The sequence below is a fragment of the Chelonoidis abingdonii genome, chromosome 23, assembly GCF_003597395.2.
Source record: "Chelonoidis abingdonii isolate Lonesome George chromosome 23, CheloAbing_2.0, whole genome shotgun sequence".
NCBI classification, from domain to species: Eukaryota; Metazoa; Chordata; order Testudines; family Testudinidae; genus Chelonoidis; species Chelonoidis abingdonii.
Window position 1 is genome coordinate 14,707,213 of NC_133791.1, and position 21,672 is coordinate 14,728,884.

General features: G+C 50.3%; 1 protein-coding gene across 2 annotated transcripts in view; it reads right to left on the reverse strand.

Moving 5' to 3' along the window:
* Positions 1-4,341: 4,341 nt before the first annotated feature.
* The window catches only part of VWA5B1 (von Willebrand factor A domain containing 5B1), a 72,407-nt gene continuing 55,076 nt past the window's right edge, over positions 4,342-21,672 (reverse strand). For both annotated transcript variants that reach the window (XM_075060242.1, XM_075060243.1), the window contains exons 16-22: positions 20,500-20,817; positions 16,780-16,917; positions 15,494-15,628; positions 10,543-10,617; positions 9,774-9,843; positions 8,080-8,203; positions 4,342-7,604 (exon numbers count right to left, since the gene is read on the reverse strand). In XM_075060242.1, the coding sequence (XP_074916343.1) occupies positions 6,837-7,604; positions 8,080-8,203; positions 9,774-9,843; positions 10,543-10,617; positions 15,494-15,628; positions 16,780-16,917; positions 20,500-20,817 (1,628 nt within the window). In that variant the 3' untranslated portion in view covers positions 4,342-6,836. The remainder of the gene's footprint in view (positions 7,605-8,079; positions 8,204-9,773; positions 9,844-10,542; positions 10,618-15,493; positions 15,629-16,779; positions 16,918-20,499; positions 20,818-21,672) is intronic.

The window sequence follows — 21,672 nt, forward strand, 5'->3', positions numbered from 1 at the left end:
CTGAGCCCCTCTCTACTGCTACAAATCACTTTTATCTATTCTGTTCATTCCCTCTGGGGCACCTAGCATTGGCCACTGTCAGAAGACAGGACACTGGGCTAGGTGGACCTTTGGTCTGACCCAGGAGGGCCATTCTTATGTTCTTACAAAGTGAGCCTGGCTGGCAGTGGGGAAGTGCTGACCTAATGCAGGCAAAATCTGGTTTCACTTTTCAGTGTGGGTTGTGTTGAAAGAAGTGACAAGGTTCATTTCCTTGGAAAATCCATTTTTCATTCAACCCTGCCCCCTTTTCATTGATAACCGTACAAGCAGCTCTACAGAAGAGGCTCTGGGGACAGGATGGCATTCCGTAGAACTAGGGGGGCAAGCACTGCAAAAGAAAGCACTCAGGAGGGCGCTGGGCGATTCAAGCAAACCTTGATTTACTGGGATAACCATGCTTCTGTAACAGAGAATGCAACCGCCACGAGGAACCAGCTGACAGACCTTCGTTGTCTCACCCAGAGACATTTCGAACACTGCAGAATGACAGACCCCAATCAATGAGATTACACCAGTGACAAACGAACTGCAACGTGAACAACAGGCCGGAAGCAGAAACACTGCATCCCCTCTCCTGCCCTCCCCCTCCCTGCCACTCCCAACATGAAAATCAAAGCTCACTGAACGAGGTGATGTTGCTATATATCAGGAAAGTGAGCGCAAGGCAACAAGTCTTCAATGAGCGGGACAATGTCACAGGCACCACAGTCACTTTGTATGCTAGAGCGTGAGGTCACGTCCATAGGCACTTGAGGATCCCGAGGACAATCACCAGCCATGTCACTCGAACCACAGCAGACTGCATAAAGCCATCCGGTTAATTTGACAGCTAAATTACATTATACACTTCACCAGCAGCAATACAGCTATAGAGAACTCGGACTTGAGCATGGGTGTGGGGTCAATGCACCCCTGGCAACAGGGACTGAATCCAAGATCAGATGACAACAAGGTGGTTGGAGAACTACCACCTTGTCTTACAGTATGTGAGGCAGTATTTGCTAGTGTTTAGAGCAGAGGGGCTAGGAGTCAGGACTCCCAGGTTCTATTCCTGGCTCTGCCACAGGCTTTTCAGGTGACCATAGGCAAGTCACTTAACCTCCGTGCCTCAGTTTCTCCACCTGTAAAATGGAGATCATCATCCTTACCCCTCTTGCAAGGGACTGTGAGGCTGATATAGTGTTTGTAAAAGGCTCTGGTGCCCTTGGCATTGCCTAAATGTGAAGTATTTCAGCATAGTCATGGGTTTTTACACTGGATAAAAGGATTTTGTACTTCCCATGTTGCAATCAGCCAGCCAGCTGTACGCCAGGGGTCAGGTAAAAGATTCAGGGAAAGCACTAATCATCCTGCTAACCCCGTCATCCAGAGACAGTCCATCCAGGAGGATGTTCCACTGCTGAACAGATGTCAGGGTAGAGGGAGCTGGCTTTTCTACAGAGCTGGGCCTTGGCGCTGCAGGGGAGACATGACGTATGCTGCTCTAAGGTTCTGAGCCGCAGAGCAGCCCAGACTCTAAGGATGACCGTTATGCCTTTAATACTTTACCTTGCTATTAAGGGCCAAATAGAGAGCAGTATCTTGGCGATTGTGAAATGAGGTCACCCTCTGGTGGCCAGCCCAGGCAACCTACATCAAAACCTGGAGGCTATGCTATGGGACTTCATGGCAGCAGTTGGTGAGGGATGAAGTGGTGCAGGGTTTAAATATTCACCTGAGCGTCCAGGAGACGTGCTATCCTGAACATACCCAACATGTACAATCAACAGCTAGGGCCTCGGCATAGGCTGTCCATGCTAAAGCTGCTCTGTTGGTACCTTGGTATGAAGGTTTGATACCAAAATTAGACCTTAGACGGCTGAATTGTGAGTCTTTTGCCTCAAGAAGCCTGTAAAGGGGGAACATTCAAATGTTTGCAGGTCGTTTCAAGTCACCAGAACTGAGCTTTAAAGCTGTAGGAAGTTGCTCAAGGGCAGTGGTTCAAATCTCCACCGATTCAGTATTTTTTTTCAGAGAACTGATTGGAACCAGCTTGGTTAACTGTTGATCAGTGAAGCTGAGGTCTGGGTCAAGTCCAGTGGTAAAGCTGATTCAAGGCGTTGCTAACATCTTTGCAGTGACAGCCCAGAAGTGTGTGTGGTGGGGGGCGCGTGGGTGAGTGGGGGGTTGGAAAAAAGGCAAGAGAGATAGGAGTTGCGGGTAGGTTTTTTAAAAAAAAAAACCAACGAATTACCCCCAAATAATATCTTATCTGAGCGTTGAATTCAAGGTCCTTTTCCCTTGGGGTTAATGACATCTGAATGACGGCATAGGCATTGAAAACTGCTGAGCTGGCAGTTCAAGACGGCCAGCATCTCTGAGAACTGAGCAGAGCAGTGGGAGTGCCTGCTGTTAGATTCTCAGGGCTGCCGATAAACAGCAAGTTATGTGGGGCCAAAAGTCGCAGGCATGATGCATTGCTTCCCCGAACTGCTGCGGGGCAAAGCCAAGACACACTCACCACGCTTGTCAAGGCTGTTCCTATGTTACCATATGCTGTTGCTGTTACATAACATGCTACAGAAGGTGCATGTTTCACTGTTTTGTTCTGAACAGGTCACAATTCTTCCTATGCTGTAGCAAATACACCCTATGTAATAGGATACATCAGCCATGTTACTAGCTGCCTTTGGCAAGGCTTACATTCTCTTTCGAGATTCTGAATGCTGCATTCCAGGCCGTATCTTTGCATCAAGAGGATTCTGGTGATTGGCGAGGTTATGCCTCCAAGGTCTGTATGCTCTGTGGAGTTCTTCAGCTGTGTAAAATGAGCAATTAGAATGTGACTCGTGTATTAAGTACCTGCTAAGTCTCTAACTGCAAAACTGTTTTAAATGATCTTGAGAAGCTCATAACCTGGAATTATCTAAAGTGACCTGAGTGTATAGAAATAAGCTTCTATCAGCTACTGCAGCATTGTGGACAGAGCTGTCATGACACTACCCCATGACCTGTGCATCAGGTCTATGCGTCTCCTAAGTGCACACCTCACGCCTTTGCATTTCACATGTGCACAACTTGTGTGGCTGTACCCCTCTGCGCCTCTAGTCTGGTCCTCACTTACCCACTAACTTCATTAGGTCTGCTGAGAGAGCCAGGTTCTCTCCTGTGGGACAAAGGAGACAACGCAGGATGTTTTGCATTGATTTATGCTACTGGTATTTACAAAGCGGAGCCTTGGGGCTGGCCAAGGAGAATAGGGGCATGAGGTGAGAGGACAGGACAGTGCAAAACCACTTCACAAACAGGTCAGGTCACGCCACCTACCAAAAGATACTCAGACTCACATCACATGGCCTGGAGCCGGGCCCTTGCCACATGGTTAAGGAACAGGCTAATAGCTACACATACAGCTAAACTTCAGTTCCCTGTCTTCCATGATATGGTACTTGAGACAAGAGGAGCAGCTGACCTGCCTGGAAGGGAATGTGACACTGCCACTTGATGAAGAGGTAACATCACCCAATGACACAGGGATGGCTGCTGCAACACTTGGGCTGGTGGTGCCCCTCAGATCATCCAGGGGATTCCAGCAGGTTCAGAGACTCGTTTGACACCTAACCAGGAAAGACCCTGGAGAGGTTTGGAACACACTCCCACCGCCTGATTGGACAAGACATCATTGTCCTGGATTGATAGCAACAGGGATGGGGAGTTTCCTGTAGCCTGCTCTAGTGACAAAAGCAATTCTGACCCCCTGCAAGCTTCTCACAAGAGCTGCTCAGAAACTGGCAGCTTTCTTGCAGGGGCGGCAGCTTGCCTGCAGAGGGTCCGCTGGTCCCGCGGCTTCGGCGGACTGCACCACCAAAGGCAGCCTGCCTGCCGCCCTCGCGGCGACCAGCAGAGCACCCCCAGTGGCTTGCCACCCCAAGCACGTGCTTGGTGTGCTGGTTCCTGGAGCCGCCCCTCCTTTCTTGCAGCCAATGCCCACTGAGTATGTCTGGGTTGAAAAATGTCTATTTTCCATGGGAAATTTCCAAATGAAAGGTTTGGTTTCAAAAGGAAGGGTGGGGAAAGCCCTACTTTGCGCTTTCTAATTATTTCCAGCTGCAAAACAAACCCAAACAAATTGTGAAAAGTGGGTTCTCCCTCGTTTTCTCACATTCTTTTCACCTCTCCTGCCTTCTTCCAAAGGGAAAAAGGGGGAGGGGTAAATATGGGAGAGAAGGGGGGAGGGGCAGAAAAACCAAAAACTGAAAAGGGAAATTGGTCAGTTTCCTGGGACCAAAAAAGAAACAACAAAAATTTGAAGCTGAAATGAAATAAATTATTTTTAGAATTTTCCTGTCACGAAAAAAAAACAAATCACCCAAATTCATTGAAATCAAAATGTCAACTTCAACTAAACCAGGTTTTCCAATGGAAAATGTTTGGGTCGACAAACTTTGACCAGTTCCATTCCTCACCCATCAACCTCAAATCTTTAGCTTTCTTTCATCCAAGACCTCCAAGTCTCTGTAGCCAGGAAGCAGCTAAAGACTATGGGCCAGATATAGAGAAGCAGGTGCTTATATTCTATTGACTTCAGTGGGACCTAAACACATGCTTAAGCGTTGTCTTGAATAAGGATGTTTTCCTGAATGTCAGCCTAAAATTTGAATGCAGGAGACGCCCTGATATTAGGGCATCACCCACTTCCCTGCATGTCAATTAGGATGCGCTCACCATCTGTCCCCACCGATGAGACAGCCACACTTGTTTGCACATTGATTAGGACAAGCAAGTTGCGCTGATTGGTTTGTCATGGAAGGGTCACATTCTGTCCTTGGATACGTGTGTCCAAACGCTCATTGATTTCAGTGAGTCCTATTGCTGAGCCCATGGGCAGAATCTGGTCTTTAATTTTCAATCTATTCTGCACTAAGGAGGTTGTAATGTATTTCATTTAATTAATATGCTTCTGACAATTGTCAGCCAAAGTGGGTTACTGGCATTAGCAGGAGTTAATGGGACTGGTTCTGGTGACGCTGTTGAGAGCTGGAGTCTCTGGCTTAAAGTTGCCTTCCACTATGAATAACTGATTCAGAACGGTTCCTGCTGAGTAATTAGAGTCAAAAAAGGGTCTGTCAATTCAATTTGCTATCAGCTGTCACTTTGTATTAAGAAGCATGGTGCCAGGTATCCACAGATGCTGCCTGTCATATGCCGTGCTGGGGTATGGCAGTCAAGTCAAAACACAGCACTGCAAGAATGGAAACAAATTCAGCAGCGAGGCTAGAGGAAGGATGATGGAATCCAAGCTGTTCAAAAGATGCAGTCAAGAGACAGATGCTGGGCAGCGCTTAGCTTTGCCCACACACTCAAGAGGGGAGATAGGATGAAAGGTCATGCAACACGTCTGCAGTAGGCACAAGAATGTGGCACTCAGTCTGCATGGGAAGGGTGGAGGAGGAAAGGTGGCCAGTCCAATGGCAAAAGAGCTCCACCAAACCCCTGACTCACAAGCATGGCTAGCAGAAGCTCTCAACAGAGCAGCAGACTGTTTTGCATGAGGGTCAGAAAATCTAAGTGTAAGAACACAAGCTTCAAAGCCACTGGGCAAAGTGGCACAGGCTTGAAGACGTGGATACAATGCAGGCCTAGACCTTCTTAGTCAGATTAAATGTAATATCAGTCTAATCACTGATACAGCCTCTCCCAGGAGGCTGCCCTTCTAGCGGGAATGTACTCAATGCACCGATGGGGCTGAAAAGCTTTCACTGCTCTTATCCAAGGTGCATTCTACTAGTTCTGCTCCACTGGGCCTGAAAGTGCCTGGGGAACAGATTTGCTTTAATCCACCTCCTGCATTCCTCCGGCTGCTTGCTGGCTGTGCAGTCTGGCCCCAGCCTGCCTTAACTCTGCATGCAAAAGATTCTAGGGCACATTGTCAGCTGTGAACCAACCTGTAAGTCTGTCCTGGAACCAAGGCCAGGCTTTCCAAAGAAGCCTAAGGGAGTTATGCACCCAGGTGGGATTACAGTAGGATTTGGGTATTTATATCCTGTAGGCTCCTTTGAAAATCCCAGTCCAACTCCACAGCTGTAGAGGAGTGATCTGGGAGGACCTGGCAATTCACTCCATTGTTTTCCCCATCCCCAGAGTTGCTGTTCCATCTTAAGCTGCTTGGCTGCAGTCTGGATCTCCAGTAACCTTGACCCATGAGTCAGAGCGGCTGCTCGAACACAAATCCCTGAGACAAGAGGCACATGTTAATCTTCACAATAACGCAGTCTAGATGGAGACTGGGGGACGATGAATCACTGCTGGAAATGCTCTGGGTGAAAAAATGAACGTAGGATTGATGGTGACTGGGTGAAAAGGGAAGGGCTTGGCTGGATGGTGAACTGTGAAGGATGAGATGGTTGAATGAAGATTTGGGATTCTCTTTCTGGGACTGGTGCTGGGGATCAGATGAAGCCCAGCCTGAAGGGAAGGTGCCTAGTACCTCATGTAACTGGAGATGCTATTCCTATTCACAGAAATGAATAATCCTTTCATTTAGATATTGACCTTAATAACATCCTGCTGCAGAGAGTGCTACAGGTGAATCATACCCTGTTTAAACAACAACAAGAATAATAATTGTTTAGTGCTGGGATTTGAATGACCTTGGTTGTTTTCTGGCCTGCAGAAAGGCTTGTCTAATAAAGGTGCCTGGCATGGCACGGTAGTGGTGGAGCTCGTCATTAGACTGTGTTTCTTTAAGGACCAGTCCCTGTACCCCAGAGGCTTTCTCAGCTGACTGCCTGACCCCCCTTTCGCATTCCCCCTTCCTACACGTTGTTGGGGTTGTAGCACAACAAGTTGAACTCAAGATTCTCGTCCCAGTGCCTGAGCAAAACAAACAGCTGGCGGGCTGCGGCCTTGACGGTCCCCAGGCTCCGGCCCTCTGGGAACTCCTGCTGGCTCAGCCACATGCTGGCCTTGGCAGCCACCAGCTCCCACTCGATGAAGTAAGAGGCTGAGCTGTGCTCCAGCCAGGCCAGGGCGACTGCTGTGGCCCAGAGCATCCCCTCTGGCTCAGCCCACTGGTGCAGCTCGATGTCAAAGAGCAGAGACTGCAGCTCGGAGCTGTCGGACTCCGAGCCTCTGCCGCTGTCGCTCTGCAGCTCCCGAGGGGACTGGGTGCTCTCAGGGGAGGAGAAGCGGCGGATGGTGATGGCAGGGGGTGAGAGTTCATTCTCAGCTTTCAGGGCCTTTGACAGGCTTTCCACTGCGCTGCCAGAGAAGTGGCGAGGCCGGCCTGTGTCTCCCGTAGCCTCGCCATAGCCGTTCAGCACTGCACCAGGAGTGAAGTCGCTGTCTGAGGAGCTCTCTCTAGGAATGTTGTTCAGTGCCAGCAGCTGCCGGCTGCATCCAGGGCTCTTGGGTTCCCAAGGTGGGCCTGACTTCTTAGCGTTGTAGGAGCTGGCGGAGGGGCTAAGAGCCATCCGGTGACAGGTGAATGGAGATGTCCACTTCAGCTTCTCCATGGGAATGCTGATTGCGTGGCAGAACGCCGAGTTCAGCAGGAAGGCACCACAGGCCAACTGCAGAGACACCTGTGGAGAGGTATAGCAACACTTCCTTAGGGAGGCGCTGAGGTAAGGCCCTGGGGAAGAATGCGTTCTGTGTGCACAGCCAGGGCTTTGGAGCAACTTACCCACCAAGAATCCACCCATGGGCACCCAGGGCTCCAGATTGACAGGAGAGGCACCACCTGGGCCCTCGTGCCCCAAAGTAGGGGGGTTCCCTCCACAGTTCTGGGTCCAAAAGGTTTCTGGGGGAAGAGGTGGCCCCCGCTGGGCCATATTTTACCCCTTTTCCCCCAATGCAGTGGTCTCTGCTTTGGCCTCTTCTCCCTCTACCAGTTTGGGAAGTTTTCCAGCCCAACTGTGGGATTTGGGGATGGGAGATGGGTGTCAGCTTGAGTTCTGATCAGCAAACACGTGTGTGTGTGTGGTGATATGCCAGAAGAGCCCCCGCCACCTCCCATCATCCCACTACATGAGCCTGAGGTCTGGTTTGGTTACTTACCAGGGGTAGGTAGTCAATGTTTTCATTGCTGCTCTCGGAGCTGGGTTCATTCACCCGACTTGGGGATTTACTCATGAAACCTTTGGCTGCTCGAGTCAGCAGTCTCGTTTTATGAAGGGTCAATCTGCGTCAGGACAGACATAACAAAGGAGGCATTTACCAGACCCATTGCCTCCCTCTAACCAATCACCTCTCAGCATTCCCAGTAACTGACACTCCGCTTCCTACACTAAGTCATGTGGTAACGCAGCTGTCAGAGAAACATACGCTCGGTCTGGCTGTGAGACATCAGTTCAACTGGCTTCCCATACAACAGACACAACCCCCTCTCCACTTTCTCTTCTGCACTAGACTGTCCCACGGCCTTGCCTCTGCTATGGGAAATTCTCCCCACTCTGCACAGATAAGTCTCCTCAAGCTAGCATATGCCCATAGGAAGGCAAATTCTATCTGAGAACATCTCCTGTTAGACTTTCCAAAAGATCAGACTGGGAGAGGACATTCTGAGGAACATCATTTCTGAGAGGCCCGGAAGCTAATGCTTCAGCTTGTCAAAAACATGGGAACCTGAGCCCTGATCCTTTTCTTGTCACCTTCTGGATGAGCCATGTGACTCAGGGACTGTGACAGGAGTTTCCAAGGACCGGAGTCAGGGAGGTAGCCAGAAGAGAGTGTGAGGAGTCTGTAGGTAGGTGGGGAAGAGAGGGGGCATTTTGCCGTGATCCCTCCTCTCTTGAAGTCATTAGAAAAGGGGAAAATTTGGATTTTTTTGTCAAAAATGCCTAAGTGACTTAGGAGCCTCCGTCCCCTTGGATTTCAATAGGTCTAGACTTGCACAATTTCTCCATACCAGATAACATGGAGATATCCCCACCCTTCCCTCCCTGGATGGCTAAGGGGCATGGTAGTAGGCTAGAGAATCTTTCACCATTAAGTCCCTGGTTTAAATCCAGCCTAGCTAGACAGTGACTGCAAAATGTTCCCATTTTTTGGCTGGTCACTGGTCAACATCACATGAATTTGGGGATCTGTGGGCAGGTATCCACATCACACTTGGCACTACTCACTCCTCTCAGCAGACAGACCCAGCCCACTGACCAAGCCTGAACTCCCCTAACTGGTGGCCCTTCCAAGTCAGAGTTAGAGAGCCCTGGTGGGGCAATCTGAAAAAGCTTGTCTTGCTGCTGCCATGTGATGCCTGTGTCTAGACTAGCGCCTACACAGACCAAATCCTTCTCGCAAAGGCACCACTGATTTCAACAGGCTGCATCACTGGCCCAGTACTTCCCTTCCTTTTACAAGCACCACATTTGCACGATACATTTAAAAATAAAGAATTAAAAAAAAGAGGCAGTTTGGTTATCTGTCTGCTAACTGTTGGGCTCAACTTGTTGGCTGATTGTCACTAAGCCTGGTTCACAAGCTGTCTGCCTGGCCCAGTAAACCAGCCAATGAGTTTCACAGTATCAAAGCAAGAATGAGCTGCAGAGTATTTTGGTCAGTGAAATTCCCTTTACCAAACCCCCTTTCTACAGCTGCCCATCTGCCTGATGTGGACACACCCCCAAACAGCCTACAGGTTTTCCCTTGTGTGGGTTCTTTTTGTCAAACCCACAGCCAGAAGAAAACACTGAGCAGTGGACTACTCCATCCTGGGGTCTCATTGAGTCAGAGAATGCTCTGCTGCCCCTTACCTGGCAGAAAAAAGGGTATCAATGGACTTCTGGGAGTGAGCAGAGGAAGCAGACGGACTCTGCAGCGGAGCTGGGGAGAAATACAGAGCCAAGGTTGAAGTGCAGAAACATCTAGCATCAAGGAAGCATTAATCAGAGAGTTCAGGGAGTGCTGGCTGGAGGCTGGGCTCCTGGGTTCTATTCCTGGCTTTGATACTAAATTGCTTTGTGACCTTGGACAAGTTACTTAATCTCGCTCTGCCTCTGTGTCCCCACGTGTCTAATGGAGATAATGATACTTCACCACCACTCAAAAAAATGTTGAGCTGTTCATATGAAAGGCTATCTGGGAGATGCTGAGTGCTTAGCACCACTAGAAATCAGAGCACTGATTTAGCTGCCTAAATATGGATTTAGGTCTCTAATTTTAGGCACCAGTGTTTAAAAAAATGTTGGCCAAAGTAGTTCTAAATAATTCAGTTAAGAGCCCAAATCACCAGCCAAAGTCAAGGGCAGGCACCAGATTTACCAGCTAATACATGTTAAAATGCAATAGCTGGAAAATCATTTTCTCAGGTATGGAGCTGCCAGAGCTTTCTCACCAACCCTTGGCTCGGCGCAGAAAGATGTTGCCCTGCCATTGGCTGTGACCAGCGGTGGCAGGAGACGCACAGAACCCTGAACTTAGATCCTGGCAGGTTTAAAAAATTTTCAGGTCAACTTGAAACCTCAGTCGGATGAAGTGGTGCCACGGCGACCTTGAGAAATCCTGTGCATGTCTTGCTCTTACCTTCTGGGACACTGTAGCGCTCCCAGCCGGAAGAGGCGGGTGTACTGCTTGCTGACAGGCTGGTCTCATCTGCATCTGCAACATCAGAAGCACAATGGCCACATCACCCTTCTCCACATTATTACCATGTGTCAGCGTCACCCTGGCCTCAGAGTGAGGGTCACAACCGGCCCCCTTGCCCTCAGCATGACCATCCTCCTCCATAACAGCCAGCACTCCCTGTCTGTCTGCTAGCTTGTTCGCCACTCTTGGCACCACAACAGACTACCATCTCCCTCCTCCTCCTGGTTACCATGGCTTGACCAGACCTTCCACTAATGGACACTGGGTAGCTGCAGTGGTTTCAATGGAGTTCTGCTGATTTACACTAGCTGAGGATGTAGCTACCTTCGACTCCAGTCTCCAAATCAAAACCATCGCCATGGCTACACTGAGAGAGAAAGCACCATGTCAGGATTACACAGTGTGACAGTTCTATTAACCAGTGTAATGGTTCCACCTCACTGTCATGGCACCTCCTCCTGGTCGTTCTGGGAATTAGCACAGTCTTTTCGCAGGGTGCTCTCCTCTGGAGGTGTCTCACCTGCCGTCACTTCTGCTCTGGACCCAGGTTACCTCAAGAATTGCGGCATCCTCTTCAGAACGGAGCCCTCCGGCCGTGCCCCATTCTGTTCTCCCCCTCCCTTCTGGGGGAGCAGCAGTCCTCTGTCCAAACACTCGCCTCTCTGGCAAACTGTGGCCCTTCACTAGCCACTCCCCTCAGTGACAAGTCAGGGGGGAGACCCGGGCCCACCCACTACTCTGGATCCCAACCCAGGGACCCTGTAGTGGCAGCCACGCTCTGTCTGTTTCCACTGTCTCCACCTTCCGTTTCCCTGGACCACTTTTCCATAGCCCTCGCACCTTCTCTACCCCATATCCCGGCTTCAGTCTTTCAGCCAGTCAGGCTGGAGCTCCCTCTCGCTCCCCTGACCCAGCCCAGCACTGCTCTGAACCGGGTGCTCGCAGTTCCCTCAGCCCATCAGGGACCCAGTCCCTTCCCCTAGGGTTCCCAAGGGGTAACTGGCTCCTCTGCCCTGTGGCTCTCTTTAGATATGGGCCTGCTCTGCCCTGATTGGCTGCTCCTTGCAGCCTCTCACTGATTGGCTGTCTGCTGCGCAGCCTCCCCAGGGCTGCTTTTAACCCTTCCTCCACCAGTGTGGGGCAGATGCATCATCACAACCACATTCAGCATCCTTGGGCCCCTCTTCCGCCTTTACCAAACCCTAATCCTGAACAGAGATCACTGCTTCCCAACCTCTCAACCCCCGCCAAATCCAGTTCACCTATCACCACTGCATCGTCATCACTATTTGTTTCATGCGCACCTCCGCCACAACTATTTTCTCTTCATGGCGCCTGATGGGCTCCCTCAATGGACCTCAGCTCTGCTCAGGACAACCAGAGCTCAAAAGGTGCAGAGGAGGAAATTCCAACCCCAGGAGATGCATTCTAACATGTCTTGGTGGAGCTGGCTGTACCGTCCTACTGAACTGAAAGGCGTGAGCATCTGAGGCTATTTAGCCTTTTGAAAGGAGGCTCCCAAAGGGTCAGACATTGCTGTATCTCTCTGCAGATCTGAATCCACCAAACAGGCTCTTGTGACCTTCATTCTAGTTTACTCTAATTAGGGTGACCAGACAGCAAGTGTGAAAAATTGGGACAGGGGGTGGGGGTAATACAAGCCTATATAAGAAAAAGCCCTATAAAATCGGGACATCTGGTCACCCTAACTCTAATCCAGGAAGAGAGTGTGGCCTAGAACCTGGAGCAGAGCAGGAGTCGTTCCTACTTTCATCTCTACCAATGAGTCACTATTTGACCTTGGGCAAGTCATAAAAATTAGTTTCCTCTTCTGTAAAAAGGGGACAATCCCATTTTCCAAAGTGCTGTGTGGTTTAAGGTTTGGAAACTGCTCAGGATTGCTGGAATGGAAGGTGCTACAGGAATGTGCATGCCAAGACAGTCTGTATTTTATTCATTCCAGGAAAAAATCTAGAATTTATAAGCCTCAAACTCTGAAATAAACCCAGTGAGTTTTGAGAAATGCGATTTATCTGAGCACGTAAAGAAAATGGGAAGCAAGTTACAACATCATCAGATGTTATTGGCTGCACCTGGTTGGCTTTTTTAATTTCCTTGAATGGTGTTATTCTCTCTTTTAGCCAGAGATCTACTCCTCTTTCTTTTGCTCTCGGTGATGGGAAAACTTTCAGTGTCTCAGAAATGTTTAGTATCCAAGCCGTTGCACTCATCCTCCCAATGCAACCCCTATCTCCCCTATGCTGCCAAGGAACCTGGAGTATACATTGGGACCACACTAATGATCAAGTGCTGATAACTGAGCTTTTCCGATCAAATTACCCCTGAGAAGCTGGGTAGCTTGGAAAGAAGTCAATGGAGAAAACAGTTCAAGTTATTTGCATCAATTACACTTCCTGATTGACACATGTATACATAGGTATGTCGGCTCTGCCAAGCTGGAACAGACCAATGGTCCATCTAATCCTGTATCCTCTCTGTGGCCCTGGGCAAATGCCCACTGGATTATTTAGCAAGTCTAACAATATGAGTGGTGCCAAGGTCTAATCTTTAGTGAGCTGAACCTAGAGCAAACAAGGGCTGGTGGGGCAGTTTTCTGAACCCTTTATGGAGGGGCCAAAACCTGGTCAAAGTACAACCCTGAACAGTGGTCATTTTGGGATACTGAGGCAGCCAGTATCAAGGCACTGGGTGTGGGGGTGGGCTGGACTCAGCTACCATCGTTATGGTTAGATCTTTCATTGATAAGGTGTGGGGTTGCGAGCTAGGAGAAGTGACAACCCAATTTTAAAGACCATCAACCTCAGACTGTGGACGCAAATCCTGCAGTAACATTCAGCAAGGATTAGGTGTTTAATTGTACAATTCCGAATAGCATCTGTGGGTTCCTCTAGCTAGGGCAGAAATGACTAGAGATGACAATCCTCACAGTCCAAAGAATAAATAGATTATTAGTAGGGGTGAGGGAGAATCCTTCTCCTCCACAGTGGTAGAGGATTGCACAATTTGGTGCATTGTGAGGAGGTTATAACCTCCTCTGGACCATCAGGTTTTGCTCAGGGCCACAGAGAGGATACAAAATTAGATGGACCATTGGTCTGTTCCAGCTTGGCAGAGCCAACATACCTGTGTATACACGTGTCAATCAGTGTAGTGTAATTGATGTGAATAACTTGAACTGTTTTCTCCATTGACTTCAATAAATCTAAGCCTATTTCCGCAGCTATGGATCCAGCCTGCCTGTTGTTTGTATTTATTGTTATGTTTCAATACATATAAGAGTAGCTGGCAAATGGCCACTCTTCCTTTCCAGGGGCTGATCATAGAAACGCCTGCATTACAGTATAACAACCTCTGGATATATAGCGAGTTCAAAACATTATTGTGTGACCCCCTAGACAAGCCCTGTGCAGAGACCTAGCTCAGCTGATTCTAGATATATTCTGAGAGAGAAAACATATTTTTCAGCACAGTTACTTTCCAAACAATCATGAATTCCAGCTCTTTCCTTATCCCTGAAGGAGAAAATCATTTTAATTCAGCAGCAGTCATGACTGTGTGAGACAAAGTCCAACCTAACTTATCTTCATTAGTAGGAGATTTACAGAGACAGTCAAGTGTCTGAAGTCCCCTAGTCTCTAATTACAGCAGACTCAGCTCCTCATGTCCCCTGTGTTGTGCTGCCAGTTAACCTCAGAGCATCAGCAAGAGTTACTTCTCGTGATCTGAGCATTTCAGAGTAAGTTCTTTTATAGATGCCCTGTTTCAAGAGATGGATTCCAGCCAGAAACATGGTTAGCTGTCCAGACCACATGCTTTGCTCCTCATCAGACCTTTCACATTGCAGTAGCTGGGTATATTCCTTTCCAAGGAGCGGTCATCTTGGCCATAGGAAAGACAGAGACAATTCTATAGCAGATGGGTGTGATACAGGAGGGCCAGGGAGCAGTGGGAGAGTAGTGGAGGAGAAGTATTTAAGCCCTAGGCTAATTAAGGCATGGTTCCCTGTAGACTAGGGAGGGTTGCTACAGGTTAATTGGAGCACCTGTAGTCAATTAAGGCCCTGTTAGCAACCTAATAAAACCTCCTGCTTCAGGCAGTCAGGGGAGAAGGAGGAAGGAAAGAGGACTGGAGCTTGGAAGTGTGCTATGAGATTTGGAAGGTCAGAAAACCGGAGTAAGGGAGACCCTTCCCCAGCAGGGGAGAGAGACTTCCTCCTGAAGTGTTTAAGGACCGAACGTACCCCACCCAAGGGGGAAGAGGGTAAGAACCCGCAGGGGTTGAGAGGGACTGGGGCTCAGAGTAAGGCGCAAACCCAGACCCCTCCCTGGCCTCCCTCCTTTACCATCTTCCCGGGCCACTAATGGGGCCCTTGGTGCCCCAAGAGCAGGGGAAAGGGGTGGCATCTTAGCCCCACACCAAAAAAAGTGCAGGATCCACCATACTACGTCGGCCATCTTGTCACATGGGGCATAGCCTAGATGGACTGCTTTCATCTACCCTGGAGCTAGCCAGGGCATTGTAACTCAGGGTTTGTGGCTGTTGGCCTGGTGCAGCTCAGATTACAGATTCCTGAGGTGAAATCCTGGCCTGATTGCAGCAAATGGCAAAAATCCCACTGGCTTTACTAGGGTCAGGATTTCATCCTGAAAATGCTGTTATTGCTTACAGGAGTTAAACTCTGTGCTGTTACTGCCCTTCAAGAAACAGGCATCAGAGCTAAAGAAAAGGCCAGAAGAAGAGAACTGACCAGAGGCAAAAAAACAGAGAGGGCTGACAGCATGTGTCAGTGCACGGCCTATGAAAGGTCATATCCACGGGTTCTAATCAATGATTACAATACTGAGCCCCAGAAGGGCTGCCATCTTACTCATGCTGTAAAATCCATCGTCTGCGCCATCCTGGCCGCAAGTCGACTGGGTGCGTCCGAGTCCGACGGAGAAGACTCGGTGCCTTCTGCTTCCTGATCCTGAGCTCCGTTGGCCACCTTGTTTGAATGCTGGTCCTTGGTATGAACAAAGGGAATTCACAGCATTACCGTTCCCAATGGACCGACAAACATGATGCCAATCGAGTGAGTTGGGTGAAATCAGTCACTTCACGGCATCCAAGCCTAGCAATGGCACCCTCCTTCGCCCTGGGACCAGTTACTGTACTCCTGTCTGGCCTAGGGACTCCTTCCTCAGCCGTAGGCCGCTTCTGTGGTGCTCACTCTATGCTAAGAGCCTGGAGCCCTCTGAGAGCCCACCACTCCCCTAACTGGCCACAGACTCTCAAGAGAGGTACGTTCGTCAAACTCCTGCTCTCCAACCAAGCACACCCCCTTTCCTGCCGCCAGGGCTGCCCAGAGGGGGTGGCAAGTGGGGCAATTTGCCCTGGGCCCCACAGGAGCCCCGCAAGCCCTGGCCTGGCAACGCTCCAGGTCTTCGGCAGCATTTCGGCTGCGGGGGGTCCTTCAGTCACTCCGGGTCTTTGGCGGCATTTCGGAAGCAAGGGGCCCTTCAGTGTACCGAAGACGTGGAGCGACTGAAGGGCCCCACCACCACCGAAATGCCGCCAGAGACCCAGACCGCGGCCGGCTGAGTACAAGCGCTGCAGCTCCCCCACTTTTCCCCAGGCCCCCTGAATCTCTGGGCGGCCCTGCCTGCTGCAATGACCTCTTTGTCGTAGGCTGTGGGCCTTCAGAACAGCCCAGGCTAAGAGACCCCTTCATTTCCAGGCCCCAAGCTGGCTGTGATCGGTCAGGACCACGTGGTGGGGCGGAAAGCTCCTGGCCTCCAAGTTGGACAGACACACCGTTGGGCTCCAGTGCTGGAGAGCTCAATCATAGCCCAAGACTAAGAACCTCTAGGACCAGGATATATGGACACATGAACACCACGGAGACCTGCACTGAAGGAGTAGCTGGAGATCCAGGGCCCAGCTGCCTTGAACCTCACAGAAGAGAATGGATTTGTTATTATTATCTACATTGGCAGGCCTAAGTCTTTTTCCCTGCCCAAGCTCTGAGGTGCTGTCTGAACCCGGTTTCCCATATGACACCCCTAGGCTGGCCCCTCGCACTTCTGTGCAATGGGACTCAGGAGATTAGCAGGGAGTGTGGGAGGCATGCCAGCCCCAGCCCAATAACGACGCTATGCTGGAGTGTCCTGTTACCTGCATTGGCATATTCGACCACGGTTGGCAGGTAGCCACTGGTGCTCAGGTCCACTGGGACAAAGGCCGTGTACTTGCTGATGACATTGCAGGCTCTGCTGGTTTGCACAGCGTTTACCTGGTACCGTCTCCCAGACCCTGTGGGATGAGAGATGTCAGGTTACGATTCGTGAGTTCTGTGGGCTCAGTCCCTCTCCTGGGGTCTAGATCACAAAAGCCACCCACATGCCTCAACCTTCTCACTGGCATTCTCAGCAAAGAGGCCCAGGACTGAACTGACCATGGGGACTGGCATATCCTTTTGCCCAGAGCTGTGGTCTCTCTGGGGCAGGATCAAGGCACAATGGCATGGGGCAGCATGGGGAAAATTTCTGTGGCTGCTGCAAGCAACTGACTAGATAGTGCCATTCTCCAGGGCCAGACACTGCATCCTCCAGCCCAATATTACCACCCAGGGAGAAGCATCCCAGGCACTTGGCCCGTTTGGAGCTTCCTCCCAGGTGGGGCAGAGCTGAGAACAGGGGAACGGCCTAGGGAAAGAAGGAGAGAGATGGCTTTGGTGCGAGGGCCCATCCATTAGATTCCCTGAGGTGGTCATTCTCCCTCCCTCCCCTGGTTTAATGTCCTAGAAAACCTTTCTCACTGTGTGCCCTCCAAGACCCCATCCCAGCTTTTATCCAAGAAACAGGGCAGGTTGTCTGGGAGTGCTGAGTCAGCTTTAGGGAGCCAGCCAGCTCTGACCGATGGGTTCAATCAAGCTGCCAGCTCTTCTGTACTTTAATATTGAGCCGTAGAGTCTTAACTCAAGGATCTCAGTGATCTGAGGCACTGGGCCCCTTTGAATGGCCCAATGTTTCTTTGCCACCATAGCACAGCTGGGATCACAACCAGCACTTGCTGGGGCTGGCACTAGTTGGTATCAGTGCATTTTGAGCCCTTGAATGTTTCTGAATCCATCCGTACCACACCACTGGAAAGTATGCACCACAATGCATTCCTGTAAAATACCTCTGAGCCCATCAACAAACCAAGCCACCGTGAAACAAACCATCCCCGCTTGGGTCAACAGGCCAAGCTTAGAGGTGTCACGCGTTATATGCTCCCAATTAGCAGCCCAACCCAGCTTCAGCTGTGCTCCTCTGATGAGGCGTGTACCCCACACAGGCAATGAAAAGATTAACATGGACCTGAGAGCTAATATGCTACCTGGATACACTGCAGGGGGAAGGGAGGGCTCAGGCTTAATTAAAGATGAAGCCCAGCAGGATTGGTGACTATAAAGAAGGGAAGTTAAGCTTAGAAGTGGGCTGCAGAGAGGAACTCTGCAATCACTCTCTGGGACTACAGCAGTGGCCACGGCAGTGCAGGAGTCGAATTAGCGATAAGCCCCAAAAAGCCCCAGTCAGGTGAATTAATTGTTTCATTTACTATACATTCTAGTCAGATTTAAACAGTATGACAGGGGAAATGTTTTGCTTTTTATATACATATATAATAGTCTCACGGCAAATAAGTTAAGAACTTAGTGCAAGTTGATAACTTAATTGGTTAATAACATAGTACAAACGCCCGGTGTTTTAATAGTATGTGCTGCAAAGAGCCGCAGGAGACACATTAAAGAGTGGCCTGCGAGCCGCCGTCTTGTGTATCAAACTGGACTAGACAGTGGAGAAGCTGGGAGGGTCAAGGAGGAAACTCAGGGGAAGAGCTGATACTGGGATCCTCTTGTGAGTAGACAAGACTGGCAGGAGGCCAGGAGAGAGTAGGAGCAAGCTCTGGTGATGAGTCCTGATACCAGGGCAGGATCTCGATGTCTAGGAAGAGAGCCCTGGGAGGCATTTAACTGAGGAAGTGTGGAAGGTTAAGCCCAAGGAGAGCGGAAGTTGGGTTAAATTGTACTTTTGGTTTGGGATTTCTGGGGGGAGTCCAGGGGACAGCCATGCGAGTCCTGGCCCTGAAAGCAGGGTGAAATTTGGGAGGCCTGGGTTCCCCTACCCATCACTGGGAAGGTGGTGTGTGCAGCCCTGGACAACACAGGATAAGGAGTTTTGAGAGCCCTGAGACAAAAATGAGTTTGAGGACCACAAGGCCTCCAGTGAAGGCAGAAAATCTTCTGTAAGCATATTCAAGTTTTAGTTGTTGGACTTTCTGATACCCAGAAAGGATGGGACTAAAGCATGACCAGGTTGGGGGACGGAGTCACGAGAAAAGGCAGAGCATCATGGGACCAGAGTGACCAACAGGAAGGGGCGCTAGAGAGAGAAGAGCTCCTATGCCACGCCCAGCAGCAAACCCAGCACACCTGCAAAGAGTCAACTCTTCAGTCGCTGCCCATGCATACCCAGCTTCCATCTAAATAATCGCATCTTCTCTTCCTTTCCAGGTTGGCTAGTGATTCTCTCATTTCTTAATGCATGCATTTGATTTTACTTCTCCGTGACAATTTCATCCTTGGATTACTTCAAGAAAAGGATGAAGAACAGAGAGATGCTACCAGCCTGCAGCAGAGGATGCTGCTAGCTGACTGAGCTCAGTATTGTATGCTGGCTCCTGGGCCTGTGTCCCCACGGCCCTCTCTCCCATCTCACTGGCTTTTGTTCCGCAGTGCCAAAGACCGCCTCCTTATTAACTCCTGGGGGCCAAATTTGTCCCTGCTGTAAGTTCACTGAAATCAGTGAATGCCTTTTTGGTTCATGTGTCTTTGAGAGAGTGTGTTTTCAGACCAATTTTGTGCTGAGTTACCACACATGCACGTCCCCGGAGTTCAATGGGTTTGAATCGGAGCAGAATTTGGCTCTCTGACTCCCACCTGGATGGGCAAATTAAAAATAACCCTCTCCAGCCACTGAAGCAACACCCCAAACTCAAACCACAGCCAAACAGGCTCAAATCTGTCGGTTTCCTTTCACAGCCCACTCATTTTCATGTCAGAGGCCTCTGCACTTCTGGGCCAGGACTGGAGGCAGAAACAATGACATTCCAGGAGGGGGAAAACAGTTCTCTGCACTTCTGTCTGTGCCAGAACTGGGAAATAGCAGAAATATCACAAGGGGACTTGCGAACAAGGGATCCCCAGCCCAGGAGGTTTGGTTAATTCACAGACTTGTTCAGAGACATGTCCAAACAGCTCCGCTAGGAGTGATAATCGGGGCTAGATTTCCTGGTAGAGTCTAAACTTCTGGATACTTCTTTGAACAGAACCGTTTGATGTTCCATTCAAAGCCAGGCCCTGAGAATTGCAACTCCATGGCGGAGGGGGCTGAACAGCAGGTGTTGTGTTATGGTTCTCAAAAGGCCTAAAAGCGTTTGATTTGGGCTCACGACTCAACGTGACTAACCCGCTAAAAATATAGCTAGCAGCCCTATGTGGGAAGCAGGGGAGCGTGGGAGAAGGCAAGAGGGACAGGAGAAGGAGCGTGCTAACATGAAGCAGGGATATTTAATGAGCAATTAGGTGAGCTGGAGAAAAGCAGAGAGGGCATGAGGCCAGCCTTGGGGGACTCTCCTCAGATCATCACATGGAGCATCAACACATGGCCACGGTGCATCTCCACCATGTGACCTTGCGTTAACATGTGAGAACACTGAGGGCTAGATCCCCAGCTGCCGTAAATTGACGTGGTATACTTGAGGCTACTGCAGCTGCAAAGGTTTACACCATCTCTGGGAATCTGGCCCTCCATTCTCACTGAGGCTGGCTGGCAAGGACGCCGGCATTACCGTGTTCGATTTCACATTCCTTCTCGGCCAGCAGCTCGAAATCCCGGATGATGGACTTGGCCGCCAAGTGGTGGAAGGTCTCGTTCCACAGATCTCCTTCGCCGTTCTCACAGCTCTCTCTGTCTTGGAACAGAGGCCGGATGTCAAAGGTGATTTCCCACTGGACAGGCTCATTACTCCTTAACCCCTTCACCACCGCCTTGCAGGTGGCCCTGGGGGAGCGCGGGCACCCCCTGGAGGAGCTGAGATCAAGATCTTGGGGATCCCAGTCTGACGAAGTCTCTGTTTCAAAGGCAAAGGAAGGGTGCTGGGCAGATTCTGCAGGCAAGCAACAGGCACATAATGAATTAACATTACAGTGAAGGGCAAGGCTGTCTCCCATCCTCTGCTGTCACTGGTGGCCCAAATGAGGACCACTTTGACAACATGCCAGAGCAGGAGTTAGAACCCAGGATTGACTGTAAGGACACTTGGGGTCAAATTCTGCTCCCCGTTACACCCAGTGATGTCAGTGAGTTCCTGTATCTGACAGCAAATGACTCACGGTGTGACCTTGGGCAGGTGACTTAACTGCCTGGTACCTCAGTTTTTCCCTGTGTTAAATGTGGATTTTACCAATTTCCAGGGTCCTTGAGTCTTCATTCCTGTTTGTAACGCACTTTGTGACCCTTGGATGAAAGACACAATAGCAGTGCAAATATCGTTGCCAGGTGGCTGGTTTTCGACTGCCATGCCCAGTCGAAAACGGACTCTGGTGGCTACGGTCAGCACCGCCGACCAGGCCATTAAAAGTCCAGTTGGTGGTGCTACAGGGCTAAGGCAGGCTAGTTCCTACCTGTCCTGGCACTGCGCTACGCCCTGGAAGTAGCCAACAGATCCAGCTCCTAGGCAGGAGGGGGCAGGGGGATCCATGCGCTGCCCCTGCCCCAAGCACTGACTCTGCACTTCCACTGGCCAGGAACCCAGGCCAATGGGAGCTGGGGGTGGTGGTGCCTGTGGGCAAAAGCAGGGCACAAACCTCCTGTCCCGCCTCCCACCCCAAGGAGCTGGACTTGCTGCTGGCCACTTCCACAGCTCAGTGTGATGCCAGAACACACAGGGAGCCTGCTTTAGCCCTGCTGCACCTGAGGTAAGCCTGCACCCTGACCCCCAGCCCTGAGCCCCCCCAAACTC